This window comes from Taurulus bubalis, assembly GCF_910589615.1.
Source record: "Taurulus bubalis genome assembly, chromosome: 16".
Taxonomy (NCBI): Eukaryota; Metazoa; Chordata; class Actinopteri; order Perciformes; family Cottidae; genus Taurulus; species Taurulus bubalis.
The window spans coordinates 11,384,239-11,400,986 of NC_136604.1; the positions used below are offsets into that span (position 1 = coordinate 11,384,239).

The window sequence follows — 16,748 nt, forward strand, 5'->3', positions numbered from 1 at the left end:
CACAACACAATTTCTCTTTAAAAAAAAGAATGTTTTTATTTGACATTGGGCTTTATGTACAAAACTGAGCCACATTGCACAATTTTACAGTGTAAATCAAAACACTACAGGGACATGTGCTCGGCTGCATCAGGCAGTGCATGTAGGCTTTTCTCCCCAGACGCTTCATAGTAGGAAAAAGGCAGCAGTTATGTCACTTTGTTGTCATTGTCCAAACAAGGTGAAGGGGCACATAGGGGTCCCAACCAGTTTGGGTAGAACATGCAGCCTTTCAGCATCAGCACAACCAGCAGCAAGTAACTGGTAGAGCTGCAAGGCTTGCTGTTAATTCCTTACTCAAAAAAATAAAATTACAAAAACATTCCCTCAGTGCAGTCATTCACATCATTAATGGCTCTGGTCTAGTTAAGTGTTCCAGTAAGACAGGACATTGCACCAGGGCACAATACCAGGGCCATAACACTGAAGCCAATAATAATGTAGCTATCACTCATTTTACTTATTACACCTGTGCATTTCCTACATTGACTTCTTACAATGTCTTCTGTGTGATAGTTTTAAACAACGGAAAGTACAGAAAAAGCTAAAAACAATAAAACCAGCCCCATTCTGTAAAAGGCTTAAAAAAAAAAAAAAAAAAAAAAAAAAAAACACAAAAAAGATTGCCATTTGAAGTACATCAATTACTTTGAGCCATTTCAGTCAAATGGATGGCCACTTGCTGCTGCCAAAGCAAAAATGCTGCAGACATGTAAGGTCAAAGTCCCATGACACACAAGAGGCGTGTCAGTTAGTCCTTCTCTCCTGAAGGTCCAGCTTGTTCGTAGTCTGAGGGCTCTTCTTCCTCCGAGTCACACCGACTGGACTCAGAGTCTTCCTCCTCACTCTGCGCTGCCACTTCACTGTGGTCACGCTCCTCCTCCTCACCCACGTCAAGAGCAATCTCCCTCAGTTCCTCCAGATTGTCTGGGCTCTCCCCTGTCAGCCTCTTAAAAAAAAGATATTAAAAAAAAAAAAGTAAATACAAGTAGGTTCCTCAGTGTAGTCTAGTTTACTAGTTTACTGGTTGTTGAAATAGCCCCATCTGAACATGTGATGACAAATTAAGCGGTAAAGAATTAAGCCAAGTCAAGCCTTCAGAGGTAATTTACTAGTATATGGTAAGCGTGTGACCAAAATTAAGTTATGAGCACAAAATGTTTCACTACAGACTTCAGGATATTACAAACAATAGCATTGTGCCTACCTCAATCATATCTGCCAGGTACTGTACGTGTTGCGCCAGTTCCTGTAGCTCAGCATTTTCACAAGTTAGCTGCGTTATCTGGTCGTCTTTGGCTTCAATGTCTTTGTGCAACTGGTTAACAAGGAGAAAAAAAAGATGAATTATAAACACATGCCTGAAAAAGGTTAAGAAGAACATGGCACAATGGGGAAACTGAACACAGCCATTATAAATTAACATTTCTAGAGTGCATTTTACAGATAATCATGGGCTAACCAAAACAAAAAATACAGTCGAGTAGGCCCAACTTCCAGATTCGCAAATTGAAAGCAAGTCTACTCTGAGTGTACAGGTTTATTATTACAAGATTGGTGCCAAAGATAAATAAACAGATTTCAATGAGTGCATTTAGGTGCAATGTTACTTTAAAACTCAGTGCCAGCTGGACTGAAGCCAGTTAAGGTTGAGACAGAGCGTGGGAACAATTCAATTGACAGCTAAACATTAGCCATCTCTTAGAGATTAACTCACCTTCTCATTCTCCTGTAAAACATTGTACAAGGCCTTCCGACGCTCATCTGCTATCTCTTTCCAGTAGGTGGAAGGAGGAGTTTCTACAAAAGGGACAGAAATTTAGCACTATAGAGAAAATAATTGTCCATACTTTGCATGCAATTCGTAGATTATGGAATGGATGCCTACCTACAACCATAAGGTCATACGCCTCATTGGACGTGCCATTTGTCAAACACTGAGTTACTTCAGTTTGTGTAGACTTTACTTCTACTTTCACCCTCTTTGGACGTCTGGTTTGTTCTGCGCTCCAGTGTTTCCTTTTGGGAATGACCTTTCCTACCTAAAGAGAAAATAAAAGCTATAACATTTTAAATGTTGAAACCCACTAAAGGCGGCAACAGATCAATATTTCTTTTTAGTGGAACAGCTCTATACAGTGACTTTATCTACTGCAAACATGGACACCCAACTTAAATGACCTCCTGCAACAAGTCCCAACATACCTGAGCTGACCTTCCCAGGTCTTTGTTGCCAGCTGAGGGTTGGAGGACCTGCAGGGTTTGCCTTGGGCATCCCATTGCCTTTTGAGAGGGTGTGAAAAAGCTCTGTGAGTGGAAGACAAAAACACTCAGTGTTAGCTTACAGAGTAGATCACAAATTGTAGATACGAGAATGGTTAACAAAAGGAAAAATCCTAAACACTTACCAGATGCATTTTGAGAAACAGAGTCACACGGGGTAAATTAACATGGACCTGTGTACTAATTTTCAAAGCCTCTATTCACTAGGGCTTAGCATCACTTTGCATGCTTTACTTTAGTTACACCGTCACCATGGGAGAGAGGGCATAAGTGAAGTGGCTTACAACACCAACAACACTGCTGCCATGTGCAACAGGCCCACAGGTGTCAGAACAGGGGCAGGGTGCAAAACGTAACAGCCGTGGGAAAGTTACTCCTCGAGACTCATTACAGTGCCACAAACATGCGCACTCTGTTAATGTTTGGCCACAGGGTTACAACTGCTTGTGTTTTTCATGACAACAAAAAGTCTGAGGGAGAGAATGTCCAACACAATACCCATGAAATAAAAAACATATATATTTTAAATCAAAACCATGCAGGACCCAAGGAAGCCAAATAGTGTAGCTGTACTTAAAATATCCAGTCTATTGATAAAATTTTTATTTCTGACATATATAAAATAATTGTAATGGACAATATTAACCGAGAGAAGGCAAAAAACATTGACAGATCCCCTTTTTCTAATAAATTTGACGCATAAGTACATCTTTCTGGTCTCTGGCCTACATATAGCTACCATCTAGTGTGTGACGATATCAGACACAAACAATGGCACAATATAGATCGTGATAACATCCTAAAGTTACTGTATATCAACGAAACCAGTGAACATTAAACCCTAAAGGGCAAGATAATTTGAAGGACACATTTTAAACAGATTAATCTAGTTACTCACCGTTAAATTCTCATTAGACCTTTGCTGGCTGTGCTTTAACTTTCCACTGAAACTCATTTTCTTTCGAGATACCTGGTGGAAAAACAGAGCGTCACTACACATAAACTTAACAAACTTGAGGGGGAAAATTACCAAATAAAATAGCGTTGTTTTCAAAATTAGAAGGTAACGTTATGCCATTAGCTTAACGTTAGCCTCTAAATGCGACAGTAGTTGATGAACGTGTACATTAATGCTACCTCCTTCGCTTTAGTCGCTTTAAGCTGCTCACACGAATATCGATAACGTGACATGTGTCGCTACCGCTGTATGAAAAGTTAGTCTCGTTTAAAAACACAGGCAAAAGGACAGACTTAACGCTAAATGTACGATGTTTAAGAGACAGTCGATGTGGAGATAATTAAATGAAGTATATATTAATGACGCTAAACGTTAAACCACTTACCGTTGTTGAGTAACACAGGTCGACGTTGCAAATACCCAAAGACTGCCTATTCTTTGCTCTCAGGATCTCGCGCCAGGGGCTTAAATACGCCTACTCAGTCACGTGACAAAGGCGCCCCCCTCACGGGGGAGTTTTTTTCCGCTCAGTTGTTTTTTTTATCCGCGTGCGGTCACATGTCAAAACACGTCACATCTTTGTAGTTGACTGTGCAGCCATTTTGGGGAGGCTGTCGTCGAGCTTGTGTGTGCCATTACCAGCTGCCTAAAACCACACAAAGAAACCAAACGGACAAACGTTGGACGACACGCCGTTAACGATGGGCCCGCCGGGAGACAGACCACGCCACACGTCGACTGAAAGAACGGAGGATTTCAGCTGGATTGTCGATTTATCTTGACATGGCATGCGGCGGGGCGAGTCGGAGGTTGTGACGACTGAAGAAAAGAAGAGAAAGAAAACAAGCGCAGCGAACACCTCGAAACTTCAGACGTGGAAAAGGGGGGGTTTTGTTTAGCTAACGTGTATTGTGTCATTCAGCGTTTGTCGTTGGTCGGCTGTTGATTCACTTGCTGTTTTTTGTCGATTAAGTTGTTGACAAGACGCCACTAACGCAAACCAGACCGAGCTAAAAATGCCGAGCACGAGCAGAACCAGTTAGTCAGTCACCCCTGCAGGTCTCTTGACTCTCACAACACTGGCAGTCGCGTTGAACCTGGCGAGAAAATGTAAACGCGTAGAAAGATGACTGTACGCTAGCTAGCCAACCACACGTGGGCCTCGATTAAGCCAGTCAGTCAGAAGATAAGATGTAGCTATATCATCGGTTCACTACTAGTTAGTGTTGGAAGTGAATGCCTAGATTAGCTTGCTAGCTCACCTTAGCTAGTGTGCTAAAAATACGCCCACATCATGACTATCGGCAGTGGCAGCACCGCAGGCCGTGGGCCAAGTGAGTGGCAGTGAAAGTCAAGGAAATGTCAAGGTACTTTCGCAGTAGTCTTCGATGTTACCCGGTGCCAATATCTCCTGGCATCTGTATTTACCTGCCATGTTCGTCTGTATCCCCAACCCGTCTTTAACACGCACATAACGCTGTATCTACAGAGAAACAAACATTAAGCGATAGCCATGGATGAGGGACTTTGAAATGACCCAAATAATATAATATTTCTATGCTTGCTAGTCTCTGTAGTCGTCAATTTCACTAGCAAAAAATATATGTATAGTCGGTATGGGTTTTTACAGTAGCAGCCATTTTAGTTGATTTCAGTAAAACTCTCGGTAAAAAAAAGTACAAATTTGAGTTGCTCTTTTCTTTAAAACTCTGTTGATCCCTTGTTGATGGCAGGTTGAAAAACGCTCATTTGGCTTAAAAATCATGTCTTAAAACATGGATTTATGAACAAGTAATAAAGGAGATGTAGTCTTAGCTTGTTGACCAATCCCCTCCTAAACACTGCCCGTTTACAAAAAATTTAAAAATGACTTAGTATTGTTTCTGATTTGTTGAACTTCTCAGTTGATAGTGGGGATTTTATAGATCTAGCATAGAGTTGTTTGATGCGTTGTTTCTGCAAAGGGTAGCTACCTCCATCCTTTATCCAACGTATGAATACAAAAGTACAGAGTTTTGCCAAAATATTCTGCACAAGAGAAGAAGACGCTACCATCAAAATCTAACCATGGGGGACCCAACTTCTCGAAGAAATCAAACAAGAAATCGACTACGAGCTCAACTTCGGAAGAAAAGGGAATCTTTGGCTGATCAGTTTGACTTCAAGATTTATATAGCCTTCGTTTTCAAAGAAAAGGTTTGTCAGTAAAATGGAAGAATACAGAAATTTTTGACAATCCTAAATTATACTTGTCTCATACTTTGACATCATTTTCTCCATCTCTTTGCACATAGCACGATTAAACGTTGGAGTCAAACCTGTTTCTTTGTATGTGCCCACAGCAAAACGACTTTAAATACAAGTTTGTTCCTGTGTTTATTCATTACAGAAGAAGAAGTCTGCACTTTTTGAGGTAGCTGAAGTGGTGCCAGTGATGACCAACAACTATGAAGAAAACATCCTAAGAGGTGTGCGAGATTCCAGCTACTCTCTTGAGAGTTCAATAGAACTCCTGCAAAAAGATGTTGTGCAACTGCACGCCCCCCGATACCAGTCAATGCGAAGGGTAAGTCGGTGCATCGTCTTAGGGGGGGACTGCTTGAAAAAGACAAAGTGCAACTGTGTTTTACATTGTTTTCTGTTTCACAGGACGTGATTGGCTGCACACAGGAGATGGACTTCATCCTTTGGCCACGCAACGATATTGAGAAGATTGTCTGTCTACTGTTCTCCAGATGGAAGGGGGCCGATGATGAACCCTTTAGGCCTGTTCAGGTCAGAACGTGGCACCTCGGCAGATTACTTGGGCTGTAAATGTTTGAAGACTGCTGTTATTTTGATTCAAATTAGAGCAGCATCCAAATTATTTTCATTACCAATTAATACGGCAATTACTTTCTAGATTAATCTGTTGATTGTTTAGTTAATAAAAGGTTAGAAACTGTGTTTAAAATGGTTTTGAAAATAACCTTTATGTGCATGTTATAATAACCAGACATTTTAAATCATACACTACCAAGTAATATTAATAAAATAATGAATGAATGAATTTGATTTGTGAATCACCCTGCTTTAGTCAATATGAAACCATGTATTTCTTGGCTCACAAGTCTCTCCTCTGACTTACAGGCCAAGTTCGAATTTCATCATGGAGACTACGAGAAGCAGTGCTTGCATGCTTTGGGTCGTAAAGACAAGGCTGGAATGGTCATGAACAACCCAACACAGTCTGTGTTTCTCTTCATGGATAGACAGCACTTACAGGTGAGTCAGTCCACTGAAATTATGTTACTGATTTGACTAACTGAAACCCCAGACAGCGTTCTAACACACTTAACAACAAATGTTCTCTGTCCATCGCTTTTGCAGACTCCTAAAACCAAGGCCACAGTGTTCAAGTTGTGCAGCCTCTGCCTATACTTGCCTCAGGACCAGCTGACCTGCTGGGGTGTGGGAGACATCGAGGATCACCTCCGCCCATACATGCCTGATTAAGGCTTCCTGCATCACCCAGCCATACAGGAAAAAGCCCTTCCCCTCCCTCCTGCCTAAGCCTTCAGAAGCAAATTGATGTACTCATCTCCATTCATTTCCTTTTTAAGATTTGAACTTGTGCTTGGATCTCTCCTGTTTTTGTCACCTACTCGTTCTCCCCTCCCTGACCTGAGCTGATTCAGTTCCCATCCTTGTCTTTTTTTCCTCATGCTCCCAATGTTCCTCCTCTTCTCTCTGCCATTTTTGGATTGGTTCCCCCATTTTTGTTCCTTTTACTCCCTCTTCATTCCCGCCTCACTCACTCATACATTTTTGTTCATTTGAACCTGCACGAACATTGATTTTGAGTGGTTGGTTGTTCTCTTGGAGCCGCACTATCAACAGCACCGGTCATTGAAGGAACTCTTTATGTTGCATCAAAACAGGAACAAACAATACACAGGTCTTCACGGTGGTTCTCAGATGGACGTGTTTAATATCCTTGTTGTCATAAGAAAGGATTGTTAAAGCTTGTTTGTAATGTCAAAGGGGTTTCTAGAACAACTTTACACAATCTTTTGACCAAGGACAGGTGTGAATAGGTTTTTAAACACCTGTAAAAGAAAACGAGATGAACAATATTTGTCAAATCATATGGTGTAGGTATTGCTTCTTAAAAAACGCCTTAGTTATTTTTTGCTGGACTTTTAAAAAAATGTTTTGGTGTCATTTGCTTTCCTCTAAGACATGCTGGGCAGGCCTTTGCTAAAATCTTCAGTGGCTTTGAAAGGCATTGTACACAAAGTTGAGACGTGTTGGTTAGCTGTTGGAGGTCATTGTCACCGTTAAAGCACCATTCATTTAAGCTACTGAAATCTGTTTTATGTTTTGTTTTATTTGGGGTGTGGGGTGGTGAAAAACTGAAATGGTGACATACTTAATGTTTAACTTGCATAACAAAGTTGCTAAAGCTAACTGATTTTTGTTTAATTTGACCTACTAAAATGAAAATAATTTGCTGCCATGCTCATCAAATTAAAATTGGGCTTGCTTGAAAATGAAGTACATAGTACATATAATTTTGCTCCTTGTTGATTCAGTGTGTTCAGTTAAAAGGGTATTAGGCTTGTAACTTCTGGGTTTTTTTCTGTTGATTCTCAAATCAATACTGCTGAGCATATCCCAATACAATGCAAATTCTGAAAGCATAACTCTTGTCTGTTTTATTGCATGTGCATGAAATGGTACCATCGATACAGTAGTTGGATCAGAAGTGACTGGCCATACAGCTATTAGTTTCTCTGGAACTGTTAATATATCTATGCAACATTTGTTTAGTAACCAGCCAACATGGATTTGTTGCACTCGCCACTGTAATCTCCTTCTTGGTACAGTCAGTGGATTTGAGCACTATTTTTCTTAGTCCCTTGTTTTGACAGTTCACTTATGTGATGCACAGAGGGGAGACGGCTTAGCTGCTGCCGAGGTGTTTTGTGTGTCTCCCTTGTGCTATGAGCTTCCCTGTGGCCTTGTTAGTGAGGTCCACAGTGGCAAAAGCCAGCGTCCGTCCTTGCTTCAGAACCTGAGCCGTGATGAGTACGTCCTCTCCAATCTTGGCAGCATTCATGTATCTGTAAGACATTGACATTTGTACTTTTATAAAGTTAATCTTCAACCTGACCTGTTTTTAAACATACTGAAGGTCAAGGCCTGAAAACAGGGCTGCAGATACCGCTGACGACATGGAAATCATGCCCTCTGTATTTCTTCTGGGGCATTTAGGGTCTTTTAGGAACATGGGTTTGTGTTTTACCACAACTACTTATCTGCCATAAGTAGTTTGAGCAAATATGGCGGCTGATTGAAAGATCCAAATAAAAACAATCTATAACATTTTAGATATTCTTATTGCCATACCTAAAATGTATTAGAATTCTATGAAATATGGTTCAACTTTAATAATAGATGTATGCGTATATATGCATGCAATTAAAAATACATGAGTAATTTGGAGGAAATAAAAATGAGAGCAGCTAGTCATCGAAATGGTTTTAACCAGTGTTCTCTGAGGTTACATTTGTTCATTTGAGAGCTCAAATGTCCTTTAATATCTACATTGTTCATGGACTCACGTTATATTCATATCCACACTGACTCCTGGTGCTCCCCTCTCAGTATACATGATAGCCATGGTGGATATGACATCGACCAGGGTGGCTGTCAACCCGCCGTGGAGCGTCCCTCCCCGGTTGGTGTGCTCCTCGTTCACCCGCATCTCACACACCACCTTCCCTGGAATGGCAGACAAGACGTCCACCTGAAGGACACACATGTCTACCTGTTACAGTGCAACTATGCGGATGATATTATTATTGGTCAAGAATTGCTTCAGAGTGTGTATATTTACCTTGCTCAGGACTTTGTCAAAGCCTGAATGATCTACCATCGCCTTCATTATTTGCTTTAACGAGTTTAAAGATAGTGAACCCATATTTAACGCTAAAGAAAATGGCAAAATAAAAGCGTTCAATGTCAAACCACCGTCTCTGGTCACACCTCTGTTTACCTCAGACCTCACACCGGAAATGGTTGCATTCGATAAATCGTCCGGGCGAAATGTACAGCTAATCGGCTAGCGTTAGCTCAAGTGCATCGTCGTAATCTCGGTTAAGAAGACAAACAGCTCCAGGTTAATACTAATACAATGTAGTTATTAATTGGTAACTGCCCGTGTAATCTAAAGTTCTTCGTGTTTAAGTATACGAAGTAACGTTTCTATTTTGCTTCGCTGGGATTGGTTGGAACGTTAACTGTAACTTTTAGCTACCCGAGAGCCTTTCACGGGTGCACCTGAGATAACGTGCAGAGAAAACATGGACTAATGTTTGCGTTAGTCTACTTATACTGTGGTTAATTCTGAAAGTAAAACTAGTGGCTGGAAAACATGGCTTCTAATGTTGTATCAGACTCGGACAAACCATCGGTTTCTAATGTGGAACAAAGCAGAAGTGGCCTCTGCGATGAGTTTGCTGCAATAACAGGAACCGATAGCGCTGTGGCTCAGTGCTACCTGGCTGAAAACGAGTGGGAGATGGAGGTACAGTAGACAACCGAGGCCTCTCAGTTGTAACATTAGGTCACATAGGTCACTATTGCAGCAAGATACAGAATGCCATGATGATTTTATGGCAGGTTTTTGCAATTCTACGTTGCTGCAGTTTATTCCACTGATTAAGTCAGCCTCTCAGGCTGGAAAAGTGCTAAAACATGTTTCCAAATATGTTATGGATGTCATGACATTCTTAAGAATGTCATGACATTAAGGCAGTTGTCCCTGATGTACATTTCCAATTGTCTCTCTATCAGAAAGCTTTAAACTCATTCTTTGAGGCTGATTTGGAGAAAGTATTTGAAGAAGATTTCCCAGAAAGTGAGACCAGCCCCAAAGCAAAGAGGCAGAAAGTTGAGGAAAAACCTCCAGAAGACTGGTAAGTCAACGGTCTTCCCTCCTTTGACACTCTCCAAGCTACTTAATGTGTTCAATAACTCCAAATGAATCAACGGTGTATGCACATTTTCTAGTATAGATTTGACAAAAGACAGTCCAGCCTCCACATGCAAACCCTCAGAAGAAGATGACAATAAACTGTCACTAATCTCCTGGAACGTGGATGGACTTGATACAGACAACCTTGGAGAGCGCGCCAGAGGCCTGTGCTCCTACTTAGTATTGTAAGCTTGTTTATCTACACTGCTACTCCTTGTTGGCATCACTTGATATTTGATTTAGTCTGTTTATATCAGAGGTCAGCTGCTAAGCACGCCTGAAGAAAACAATGGAAAGATGGCAGATAGCATTTAAAAGGTGAATCTTGTCTTCGTGTAGATACACTCCTGACGTGGTGTTCCTCCAGGAGCTCATTCCACCTTACGTCCAGTACTTGAAGAAACGGGCTGTCAGCTATCTAATCATTGAAGGTGTGTTATGCTCAACAGGCTTTTTTTTTGTTGCCAAATACCTTTTGACATTTGTCACGGGAGAAAAAGCACAGCTGCAAGTAATACAATGAATAATGTCTGAATTCCATTTGGCTACTTCAGTTTTAGGGTCCTGGTATTGTTCACTGTTACACTGGTTTTGCTTACTGGGACACTTGAATAGAACAGAGCCTGTGCTTTTCCTGATATGAGTCAAAATGTCTGCTGTTTAAAAGATCTATGATGTAGGTATTTTCACTGGAGATTTGTCTCCACTCTATTTGTATTACATGATGGCTGTCTGGTGGTTCCACAGTATGTTGGACTAAATACAAAAAATAATAAACTGAGGCTGAGACCTCTGCACTTTTGATGACCAGGTGGCGAGGAGGGCTACTTTACCGGGATGATGCTGAAGAAGACGAGCGTAAAATTTTCCGAGAGCGAGATCGTACCTTACCCTACAACTCAAATGATGAGGAATCTGCTTGTAGCTCAGGTTCGTTCAAGGATAGTTCAGTCCAAATACTCAAGCCATGTTCAGCTCCCCAAAGTTGATACAAAGTGGATTTTTATATCTTTGAAATCAGGTAACATTCAAAGGCCAGAAGCTGTGTCTGATGACGTCCCACTTTGAGAGCTGCAAGGGCCAAGCAGAGGAACGGATGAAACAGCTGCGAGTGGTGATGAAGAGGATGAGAGAGTCACCTGAAGATGTCACTGTCCTGTTTGGAGGGGACACAAACCTGAGGGACACTGAGGTCAGTCATTTATCTCGGCATCGAAACAGTGGTGTTCATGCTCGCATTTTTTGTTTTTCAATTCCCCCCTCCATGTAACAGTGTACCTCTCTAAAATGATTGCCCTGGGCTCCATATCAGGTTGCCAAGGTGGGTCTGCCCTCCAGTGTCTGCGATGTGTGGGAACGACTGGGAAAGCAAGAGCACTGCCGATACACATGGGACACCAGAGCCAACAACAATAAGAGTGTTCCTTACGTCAGTCGCTGCCGCTTCGACCGGATCTACTTCCGCCCGGCTGCCAAGGAAGGCGTCCCATGCCTGGCCCCTGACCACTTGGCCCTGGTAGGGCTGGAGAAGCTGGACTGTGGACGCTTCACTAGTGATCACTGGGGAATCTACTGTAGCTTCTCTGCTGTGTAGAAATGCACAAAACAACCTGAAACATCGCAGTTTAAGTTTTGGATTTGCTAGTGTGGTTTGTTTTGTGTTTTACGGTCAGTAAAAACACTTTCTCTGTAAAAGAAAATTATCTGACCTCATCTAAGGATGGTTACCTGTACATTTTATATTTTGATTTGATCAGTTTTATCTTCTAATGTGTCTCTTATTGGAGTCTCTTTTTTTTAATTGGTAAATAAATGTAGTAAGCACCACTACATTTCGCAGCACTGTGTATATGTAGTATTGCTACCTGAGCACTAGAGAGCACTACAGAGTTCAATGGCAATTTTTTGAAAATGTACATTTTCTGATTGCAGTGCAGAGTTCAGTATTTACATAAAAATAAAGAAATATCATTCTGAATAGTGACTCCGTAATTTAAGCGATAGGTCCATGAACATGACCCAAAAGCAAACTCCTCACAATTGTAGACAAACTCAAACATTGACAATGTTGCAATGCATGTGCAGCTGATTTAACCCATGGATCCAAAACTATGAGTGCAGCCCATATTTATATAATTAATACAACTGCGGTTTTTGTGCTATGTCACAAAAGTTGTGTTGTCAAAAAGGCATGAGAATAATATGATTTACTTGCACCTATAATCTACAATTATATATTATGACCTCAGTTCTACCCTAAACCTCCTCCTCACAGTCTCTGCCATCACATTGTCAGGACGAGTCCCTCGCCTCTCTCTGTAATGCACTCTTCAGATCTCAGTATGTTTTCGCTGCAAACAGACAGCATAGTTTCTACAGCAGTCACACAGCTGACCTTAGGAGCGGACACAGATGCGACTTTTCCCTGGAAGCGGGCGTCATCAGAGCAGGCCTCCCTCCCCCGTTTGTCCCCTGCTCAATGGTTCCTAATTAGCAAGGACACATGAGCTACGTCTGTCCAGCTCTAATGAGTTCACCTAAAGCTTGAAACGTGAAGTTCAAAAGAAAATACTAAATAGGTGATGTCTTTAAAGTTATGTCCCACTAAGATTCTAAAACCCAATACTGATATTCACATTTAAGAAAGAAATGCAGAAAATTCTAACATTTGAGAAGCTGGAACTAGGGACATGTTTTTGCATTTTTTTTAAACATGTAAAATGAAGATTAATGACAATCATCAAAATGGTTGCAAATATTTTGTTCTGTTGATTGTATAATTGATTTACTGTTGAGTTAGTGTTGATAGTCCAGTATGTCGTAATGCAATTAACTGATCAAAATAGATTAACGGTCAGCATGAATGGTCAGAGACAAGGGCATAGTCTACAGTATAAATACATTGATTTTAGCTTCAAGGCCTGTACTGATGAGCAGCAAAGTATTGTCAGATAATGGAGCAAAATGGTTTTCCAACATCCTTTGGAACTGCATTATTCTTGCCATATTTGTGTACCGAGCAATTTCCCGATCCACCAATCCATAAACATCCGCACCACTGCGTAGACGTATTCCAAGATCATTTCACTCACCCGTTTTTTTTTTTTCTACTACAATTTCACTCTGAGATGTGTATGTTTTTTTCAAGCACCAACAGCTTCCCAGAAGTATTTTTGGAGCTTTCCTCCAAAAGCATAGCCCTCAGTGAGATCTGGGGCTTTCATTTGAGGCCCGTCAAAATGAATGTTCTTGGTTTTGTGTGGACGTATCTGTGTGCTGGTGGAGAGGCTCTAGGATGAGGTTTGTCCTTTGAGGCAGGGTTAGATGATGATGGATCGGACACAGCTCCGACCCAAGCCCGGAAGAGATCGGTGGACTGTGTGAAGATCGGCAGACAAATATTTTCTGCAGCTCCTGGTAACAGATGGAGAAATCAAATGCAAAGAGTGTTGTCTGCTGCCGTGACTGGGCTCTCTGGGTTTTTGTATTTTTCTATGCATTGTGAGCAGATGGCCGTGGGCAACTTTCCCATTGTGCGTGTGTGTGTGGTTACATGGGCACAGCACTGTTCACAAGCAGGATCTATCTGGATCATGTCTGTCAGAATGTCCACACAAACACCCACCTCCCCCTGTACAGATAGTCTGTCACAGGCAGGGCAAGGGCAAGCGTAAGTGGTGCTCTACATCACCACTGCCACATCCATCACCACTTCACATCAAAATTGCTGTGACAAACTGCCCCAGAAGCCAGCATTATTTCTGACCGTACAGTGCTGCTTCTGCTGCATATTTGAGGACCGGCAGCTATTTAGAGATTTGCAAGATAAGGGGAATACTTCTGAGTGAGAACATTTTGTCTTCTATCACTCAAAGGGTTAAGGATGAAGCCAGGTAATATTAAAAGGGACTTGTGCTAGGATGTGGGGCGAGGTCATGACGTGTGGCAGGATTTTAAATGTCGTCAACAACATATTTCTGTGAAAACCTCTGTTGAAAAGTCTGTTTCGCCACTGATACCAATTACTTTAGGCTGCTAAAATCCAACAAGGTTGACACAGTTTAGTTAAAGCAAACAAGGACAGTATTACAAAGTATCCAGAGCTATAACTTATCAAACAAAAAGTGGATTAGATACAACACATTAAAGCAACAGTTTAATATTTTGGAAAATACTACTTATATGCTTTCTGGTAGTGTTAGATGAAAAGGTTGATCTCATGTAATTGTTGTAATCTGTAGTTTTATATTTCACATACAAATTAAAGTTTTTCTAATCTTTCCATCTATTTTAAAAAGTGAATAGGTAACTATTACTTTTAAATTAACTTTTCTTTTGCAAAGAGTAAATACTTTTACTCAGATAAAACATTGTTTTAATATAAAAAGAAAGAAAAACAGAAACAAAGAAGTTGTAACAAAGTCTGACAGTTTTTATTTTCTCTCATAAATAACACTGAACAAGCGTAGTACAGCGATAAATATCAATGTTTATACACTGTAAAATTCTCTGTATTACAAAATACAGTATATGTGTAATGCAATTGATACAGATGGGAAGTATTGCATTTCATAGCACCAAACGAGACCCTTAATGCGACCCTTTAAGTTTATGATCTCACATTTTACTCCTCCTTAACAGTCCAGTTTTGTGTGCAGTTACAGCCCAGATTCAGGTCTTGTGTGGGTGTCTATGAAATATACTTCCCGTAGGAATCAGTTGTTGCATAACTATGTCTAAGTTAAATAGAGCCCACCTAGGAGGAACCAAAGTCTTTACTGTAAAACTGTTCATCTTCCCACAATGTCAAGTTTTCAAAATCCCAGTTGACAGACTAAAATATTATGAAGTGTGTCCATGGTGGTCAATCAAGTTTCACATACTTGATTTTCGTATTAAACATGGTATAATGTTCACTTCTGAGCAGAACAGCTTCATCAAACCACACTTTGTTTGGAGGGTAGAGACACAATATCCCTGCTGTCAAGTCAATTCCACATCTTTGAAAAATGAGAAACAGAGAGTTGTAAGTAGATTTTATAAACCTTGCAGCCATAAAATGTTCTCATCTCCCTCTACGTAAACTTTCAATTCAAGTAAGAAACTGGAAAATGTGACTGGGTTGGATTCAGAAGATTTTCATGTGACAGGATTGAGGTTAACTTCAATAAGCGACGAGCAGGTTTAGGGACTCTCCAAAAAAGGTGATACAGATATGAACAAGCTGTTCTGGTCACACGTTTTATTTCTTCCACAGAACTGGCAGCTCGTCATAGGCAGCGGGAGGTAATAGGCAGGTTGAACACTGAAACACAAACCTGGGAATTTTAATACTTAACCGTACAGAGGAACATGATCAACTTAAAAACTAAAAATGCAGTTTCAAAGGATAAATACATGTTAAAGAGAAGATCTTCAACGTCGGGAGGAAACCGTTATTCCCAACACTTGGCAACACATCTTACTGCTAGGACTTTGATCATATTTTTCTTTGCTTTCGACTTTCAAACATTATTGCTGAATTTGGACATGAGGGGCCATTTCAACCAACATTTAGCATGAACATAACTCTACAGCTTTTAAGAGGACTGACAGCATGGAATGTGGAGGGGAAACATTAAATCTGGCATTGAAAAGAGAAAAAGAAAAACATTTGTACAAAAATAAAAAAACTAAATGTTTTGCCAGCATTACAAATATAGGGATATAGATCAATATTTCATATAGGAGCCCTTATAATTCCTCATCCAGACTTTGTCTGAGGAGCAGCATCACAATAATTCATGTAAAAATAAAAAATATTAATCACATTCATCACTTAGTGTCCATGTTGTGTTTGATTGTCGGCTTCTGAGACATCACTTTCAATTTTTGACCAACCAAACCTTCCAAGTTTAACATATCTGTATGAAATATCTGTTTGAAGTGGACTGTGCCAGAGAATCTACAGCATGAGAGCGTGTTGTATTATTAAGAGCTTAAACACAAAAGATGTTCATAGATCAATTCTATAATTACCAGCATCATTAATAAAATAAAGGATAAGTCACATGTAGCCACAGCTCAGGTAAGGCCAGTGTCATGGCGTCTGATAAGCTTTATCAAATTATGGCACATAAAAAATAATAACCTCTTTATCTCATCTAGCTTACTCGTCTATAATGTATATGTACAACTTGAAATAAACAGAGCCAGGTTAGTGTTATTTTGATGAATGAGTGCATTTCTGATTAGTTTGGTTTCAGCACTGAAATAGGACATTCATGCCATTTTGTCACTGTTTTTGATGTATTGCACAGAATTGTCAAAACTACCGTCTCAAACAAAACCTATGTGATAATCCTAAAGAATGATCTCACAGCTAAATAACATGTTTAAACAAAACAAATGAAAAATCACATCAAAATTAAGCATAACCATTTAGAGGAACGCTTGACATCTCGGCAG

At 40.4% G+C, this 16,748-nt stretch overlaps 4 protein-coding genes across 4 annotated transcripts; 2 read left to right on the forward strand and 2 right to left on the reverse strand.

The window, feature by feature from the left end:
- Positions 1 to 673: 673 nt before the first annotated feature.
- On the reverse strand, positions 674 to 3,721 carry gmnn (geminin DNA replication inhibitor). The gene is made up of 7 exons (XM_079232348.1): positions 3,666 to 3,721; positions 3,221 to 3,292; positions 2,245 to 2,346; positions 1,928 to 2,081; positions 1,757 to 1,839; positions 1,247 to 1,357; positions 674 to 988 (listed from the first exon to the last, which is right to left on the reverse strand). Exons 2-7 carry the CDS (start codon positions 3,275 to 3,277, stop codon positions 791 to 793), a joined length of 705 nt encoding a protein of 234 aa, XP_079088474.1. The 5' UTR covers positions 3,278 to 3,292; positions 3,666 to 3,721; the 3' UTR covers positions 674 to 790.
- A 178-nt stretch (positions 3,722 to 3,899) lies between these two features.
- cUnh6orf62 (chromosome Un C6orf62 homolog) lies at positions 3,900 to 7,812 on the forward strand. The gene is made up of 5 exons (XM_079232315.1): positions 3,900 to 5,476; positions 5,670 to 5,846; positions 5,930 to 6,055; positions 6,410 to 6,544; positions 6,650 to 7,812. The coding sequence occupies exons 1-5, from the start codon at positions 5,348 to 5,350 to the stop codon at positions 6,773 to 6,775; spliced, it is 693 nt and encodes a 230-aa protein (XP_079088441.1). The 5' UTR covers positions 3,900 to 5,347; the 3' UTR covers positions 6,776 to 7,812.
- acot13 (acyl-CoA thioesterase 13) lies at positions 7,107 to 9,308 on the reverse strand. Its single transcript, XM_079232316.1, has 3 exons — positions 9,162 to 9,308; positions 8,887 to 9,071; positions 7,107 to 8,385 (listed from the first exon to the last, which is right to left on the reverse strand). Exons 1-3 carry the CDS (start codon positions 9,243 to 9,245, stop codon positions 8,226 to 8,228), a joined length of 429 nt encoding a protein of 142 aa, XP_079088442.1. The 5' UTR covers positions 9,246 to 9,308; the 3' UTR covers positions 7,107 to 8,225.
- Positions 9,309 to 9,610: 302 nt separating this feature from the next.
- Positions 9,611 to 12,257, forward strand: tdp2b (tyrosyl-DNA phosphodiesterase 2b). The gene is made up of 7 exons (XM_079231991.1): positions 9,611 to 9,851; positions 10,121 to 10,242; positions 10,337 to 10,486; positions 10,641 to 10,732; positions 11,113 to 11,231; positions 11,323 to 11,493; positions 11,614 to 12,257. Exons 1-7 carry the CDS (start codon positions 9,699 to 9,701, stop codon positions 11,893 to 11,895), a joined length of 1,089 nt encoding a protein of 362 aa, XP_079088117.1. The 5' UTR covers positions 9,611 to 9,698; the 3' UTR covers positions 11,896 to 12,257.
- The last annotated feature ends 4,491 nt before the right edge of the window (positions 12,258 to 16,748 follow it).

Coding starts and splice junctions, on each gene's coding strand:
- gmnn (XM_079232348.1), bottom strand. CDS start 3,277: ATGAGTTTCAGTGGAAAGTTAAAGCACAGCCAGCAAAGGTCTAATGAG. Junction 2,347..3,220: donor GGTCTAATGAGAATTTAACG/GTGAGTAACTAG, acceptor TTCCACTCACAG/AGCTTTTTCACACCCTCTCA. Junction 1,358..1,756: donor TTTTACAGGAGAATGAGAAG/GTGAGTTAATCT, acceptor CTTGTTAACCAG/TTGCACAAAGACATTGAAGC.
- cUnh6orf62 (XM_079232315.1), top strand. CDS start 5,348: ATGGGGGACCCAACTTCTCGAAGAAATCAAACAAGAAATCGACTACGA. Junction 6,056..6,409: donor AACCCTTTAGGCCTGTTCAG/GTCAGAACGTGG, acceptor TCTGACTTACAG/GCCAAGTTCGAATTTCATCA. Junction 6,545..6,649: donor TGGATAGACAGCACTTACAG/GTGAGTCAGTCC, acceptor TCGCTTTTGCAG/ACTCCTAAAACCAAGGCCAC.
- acot13 (XM_079232316.1), bottom strand. CDS start 9,245: ATGGGTTCACTATCTTTAAACTCGTTAAAGCAAATAATGAAGGCGATG. Junction 9,072..9,161: donor TTGACAAAGTCCTGAGCAAG/GTAAATATACAC, acceptor TGTGTCCTTCAG/GTGGACGTCTTGTCTGCCAT. Junction 8,386..8,886: donor AGTGTGGATATGAATATAAC/GTGAGTCCATGA, acceptor AATGTCTTACAG/ATACATGAATGCTGCCAAGA.
- tdp2b (XM_079231991.1), top strand. CDS start 9,699: ATGGCTTCTAATGTTGTATCAGACTCGGACAAACCATCGGTTTCTAAT. Junction 10,487..10,640: donor CTGTGCTCCTACTTAGTATT/GTAAGCTTGTTT, acceptor GTCTTCGTGTAG/ATACACTCCTGACGTGGTGT. Junction 10,733..11,112: donor CAGCTATCTAATCATTGAAG/GTGTGTTATGCT, acceptor TTTGATGACCAG/GTGGCGAGGAGGGCTACTTT.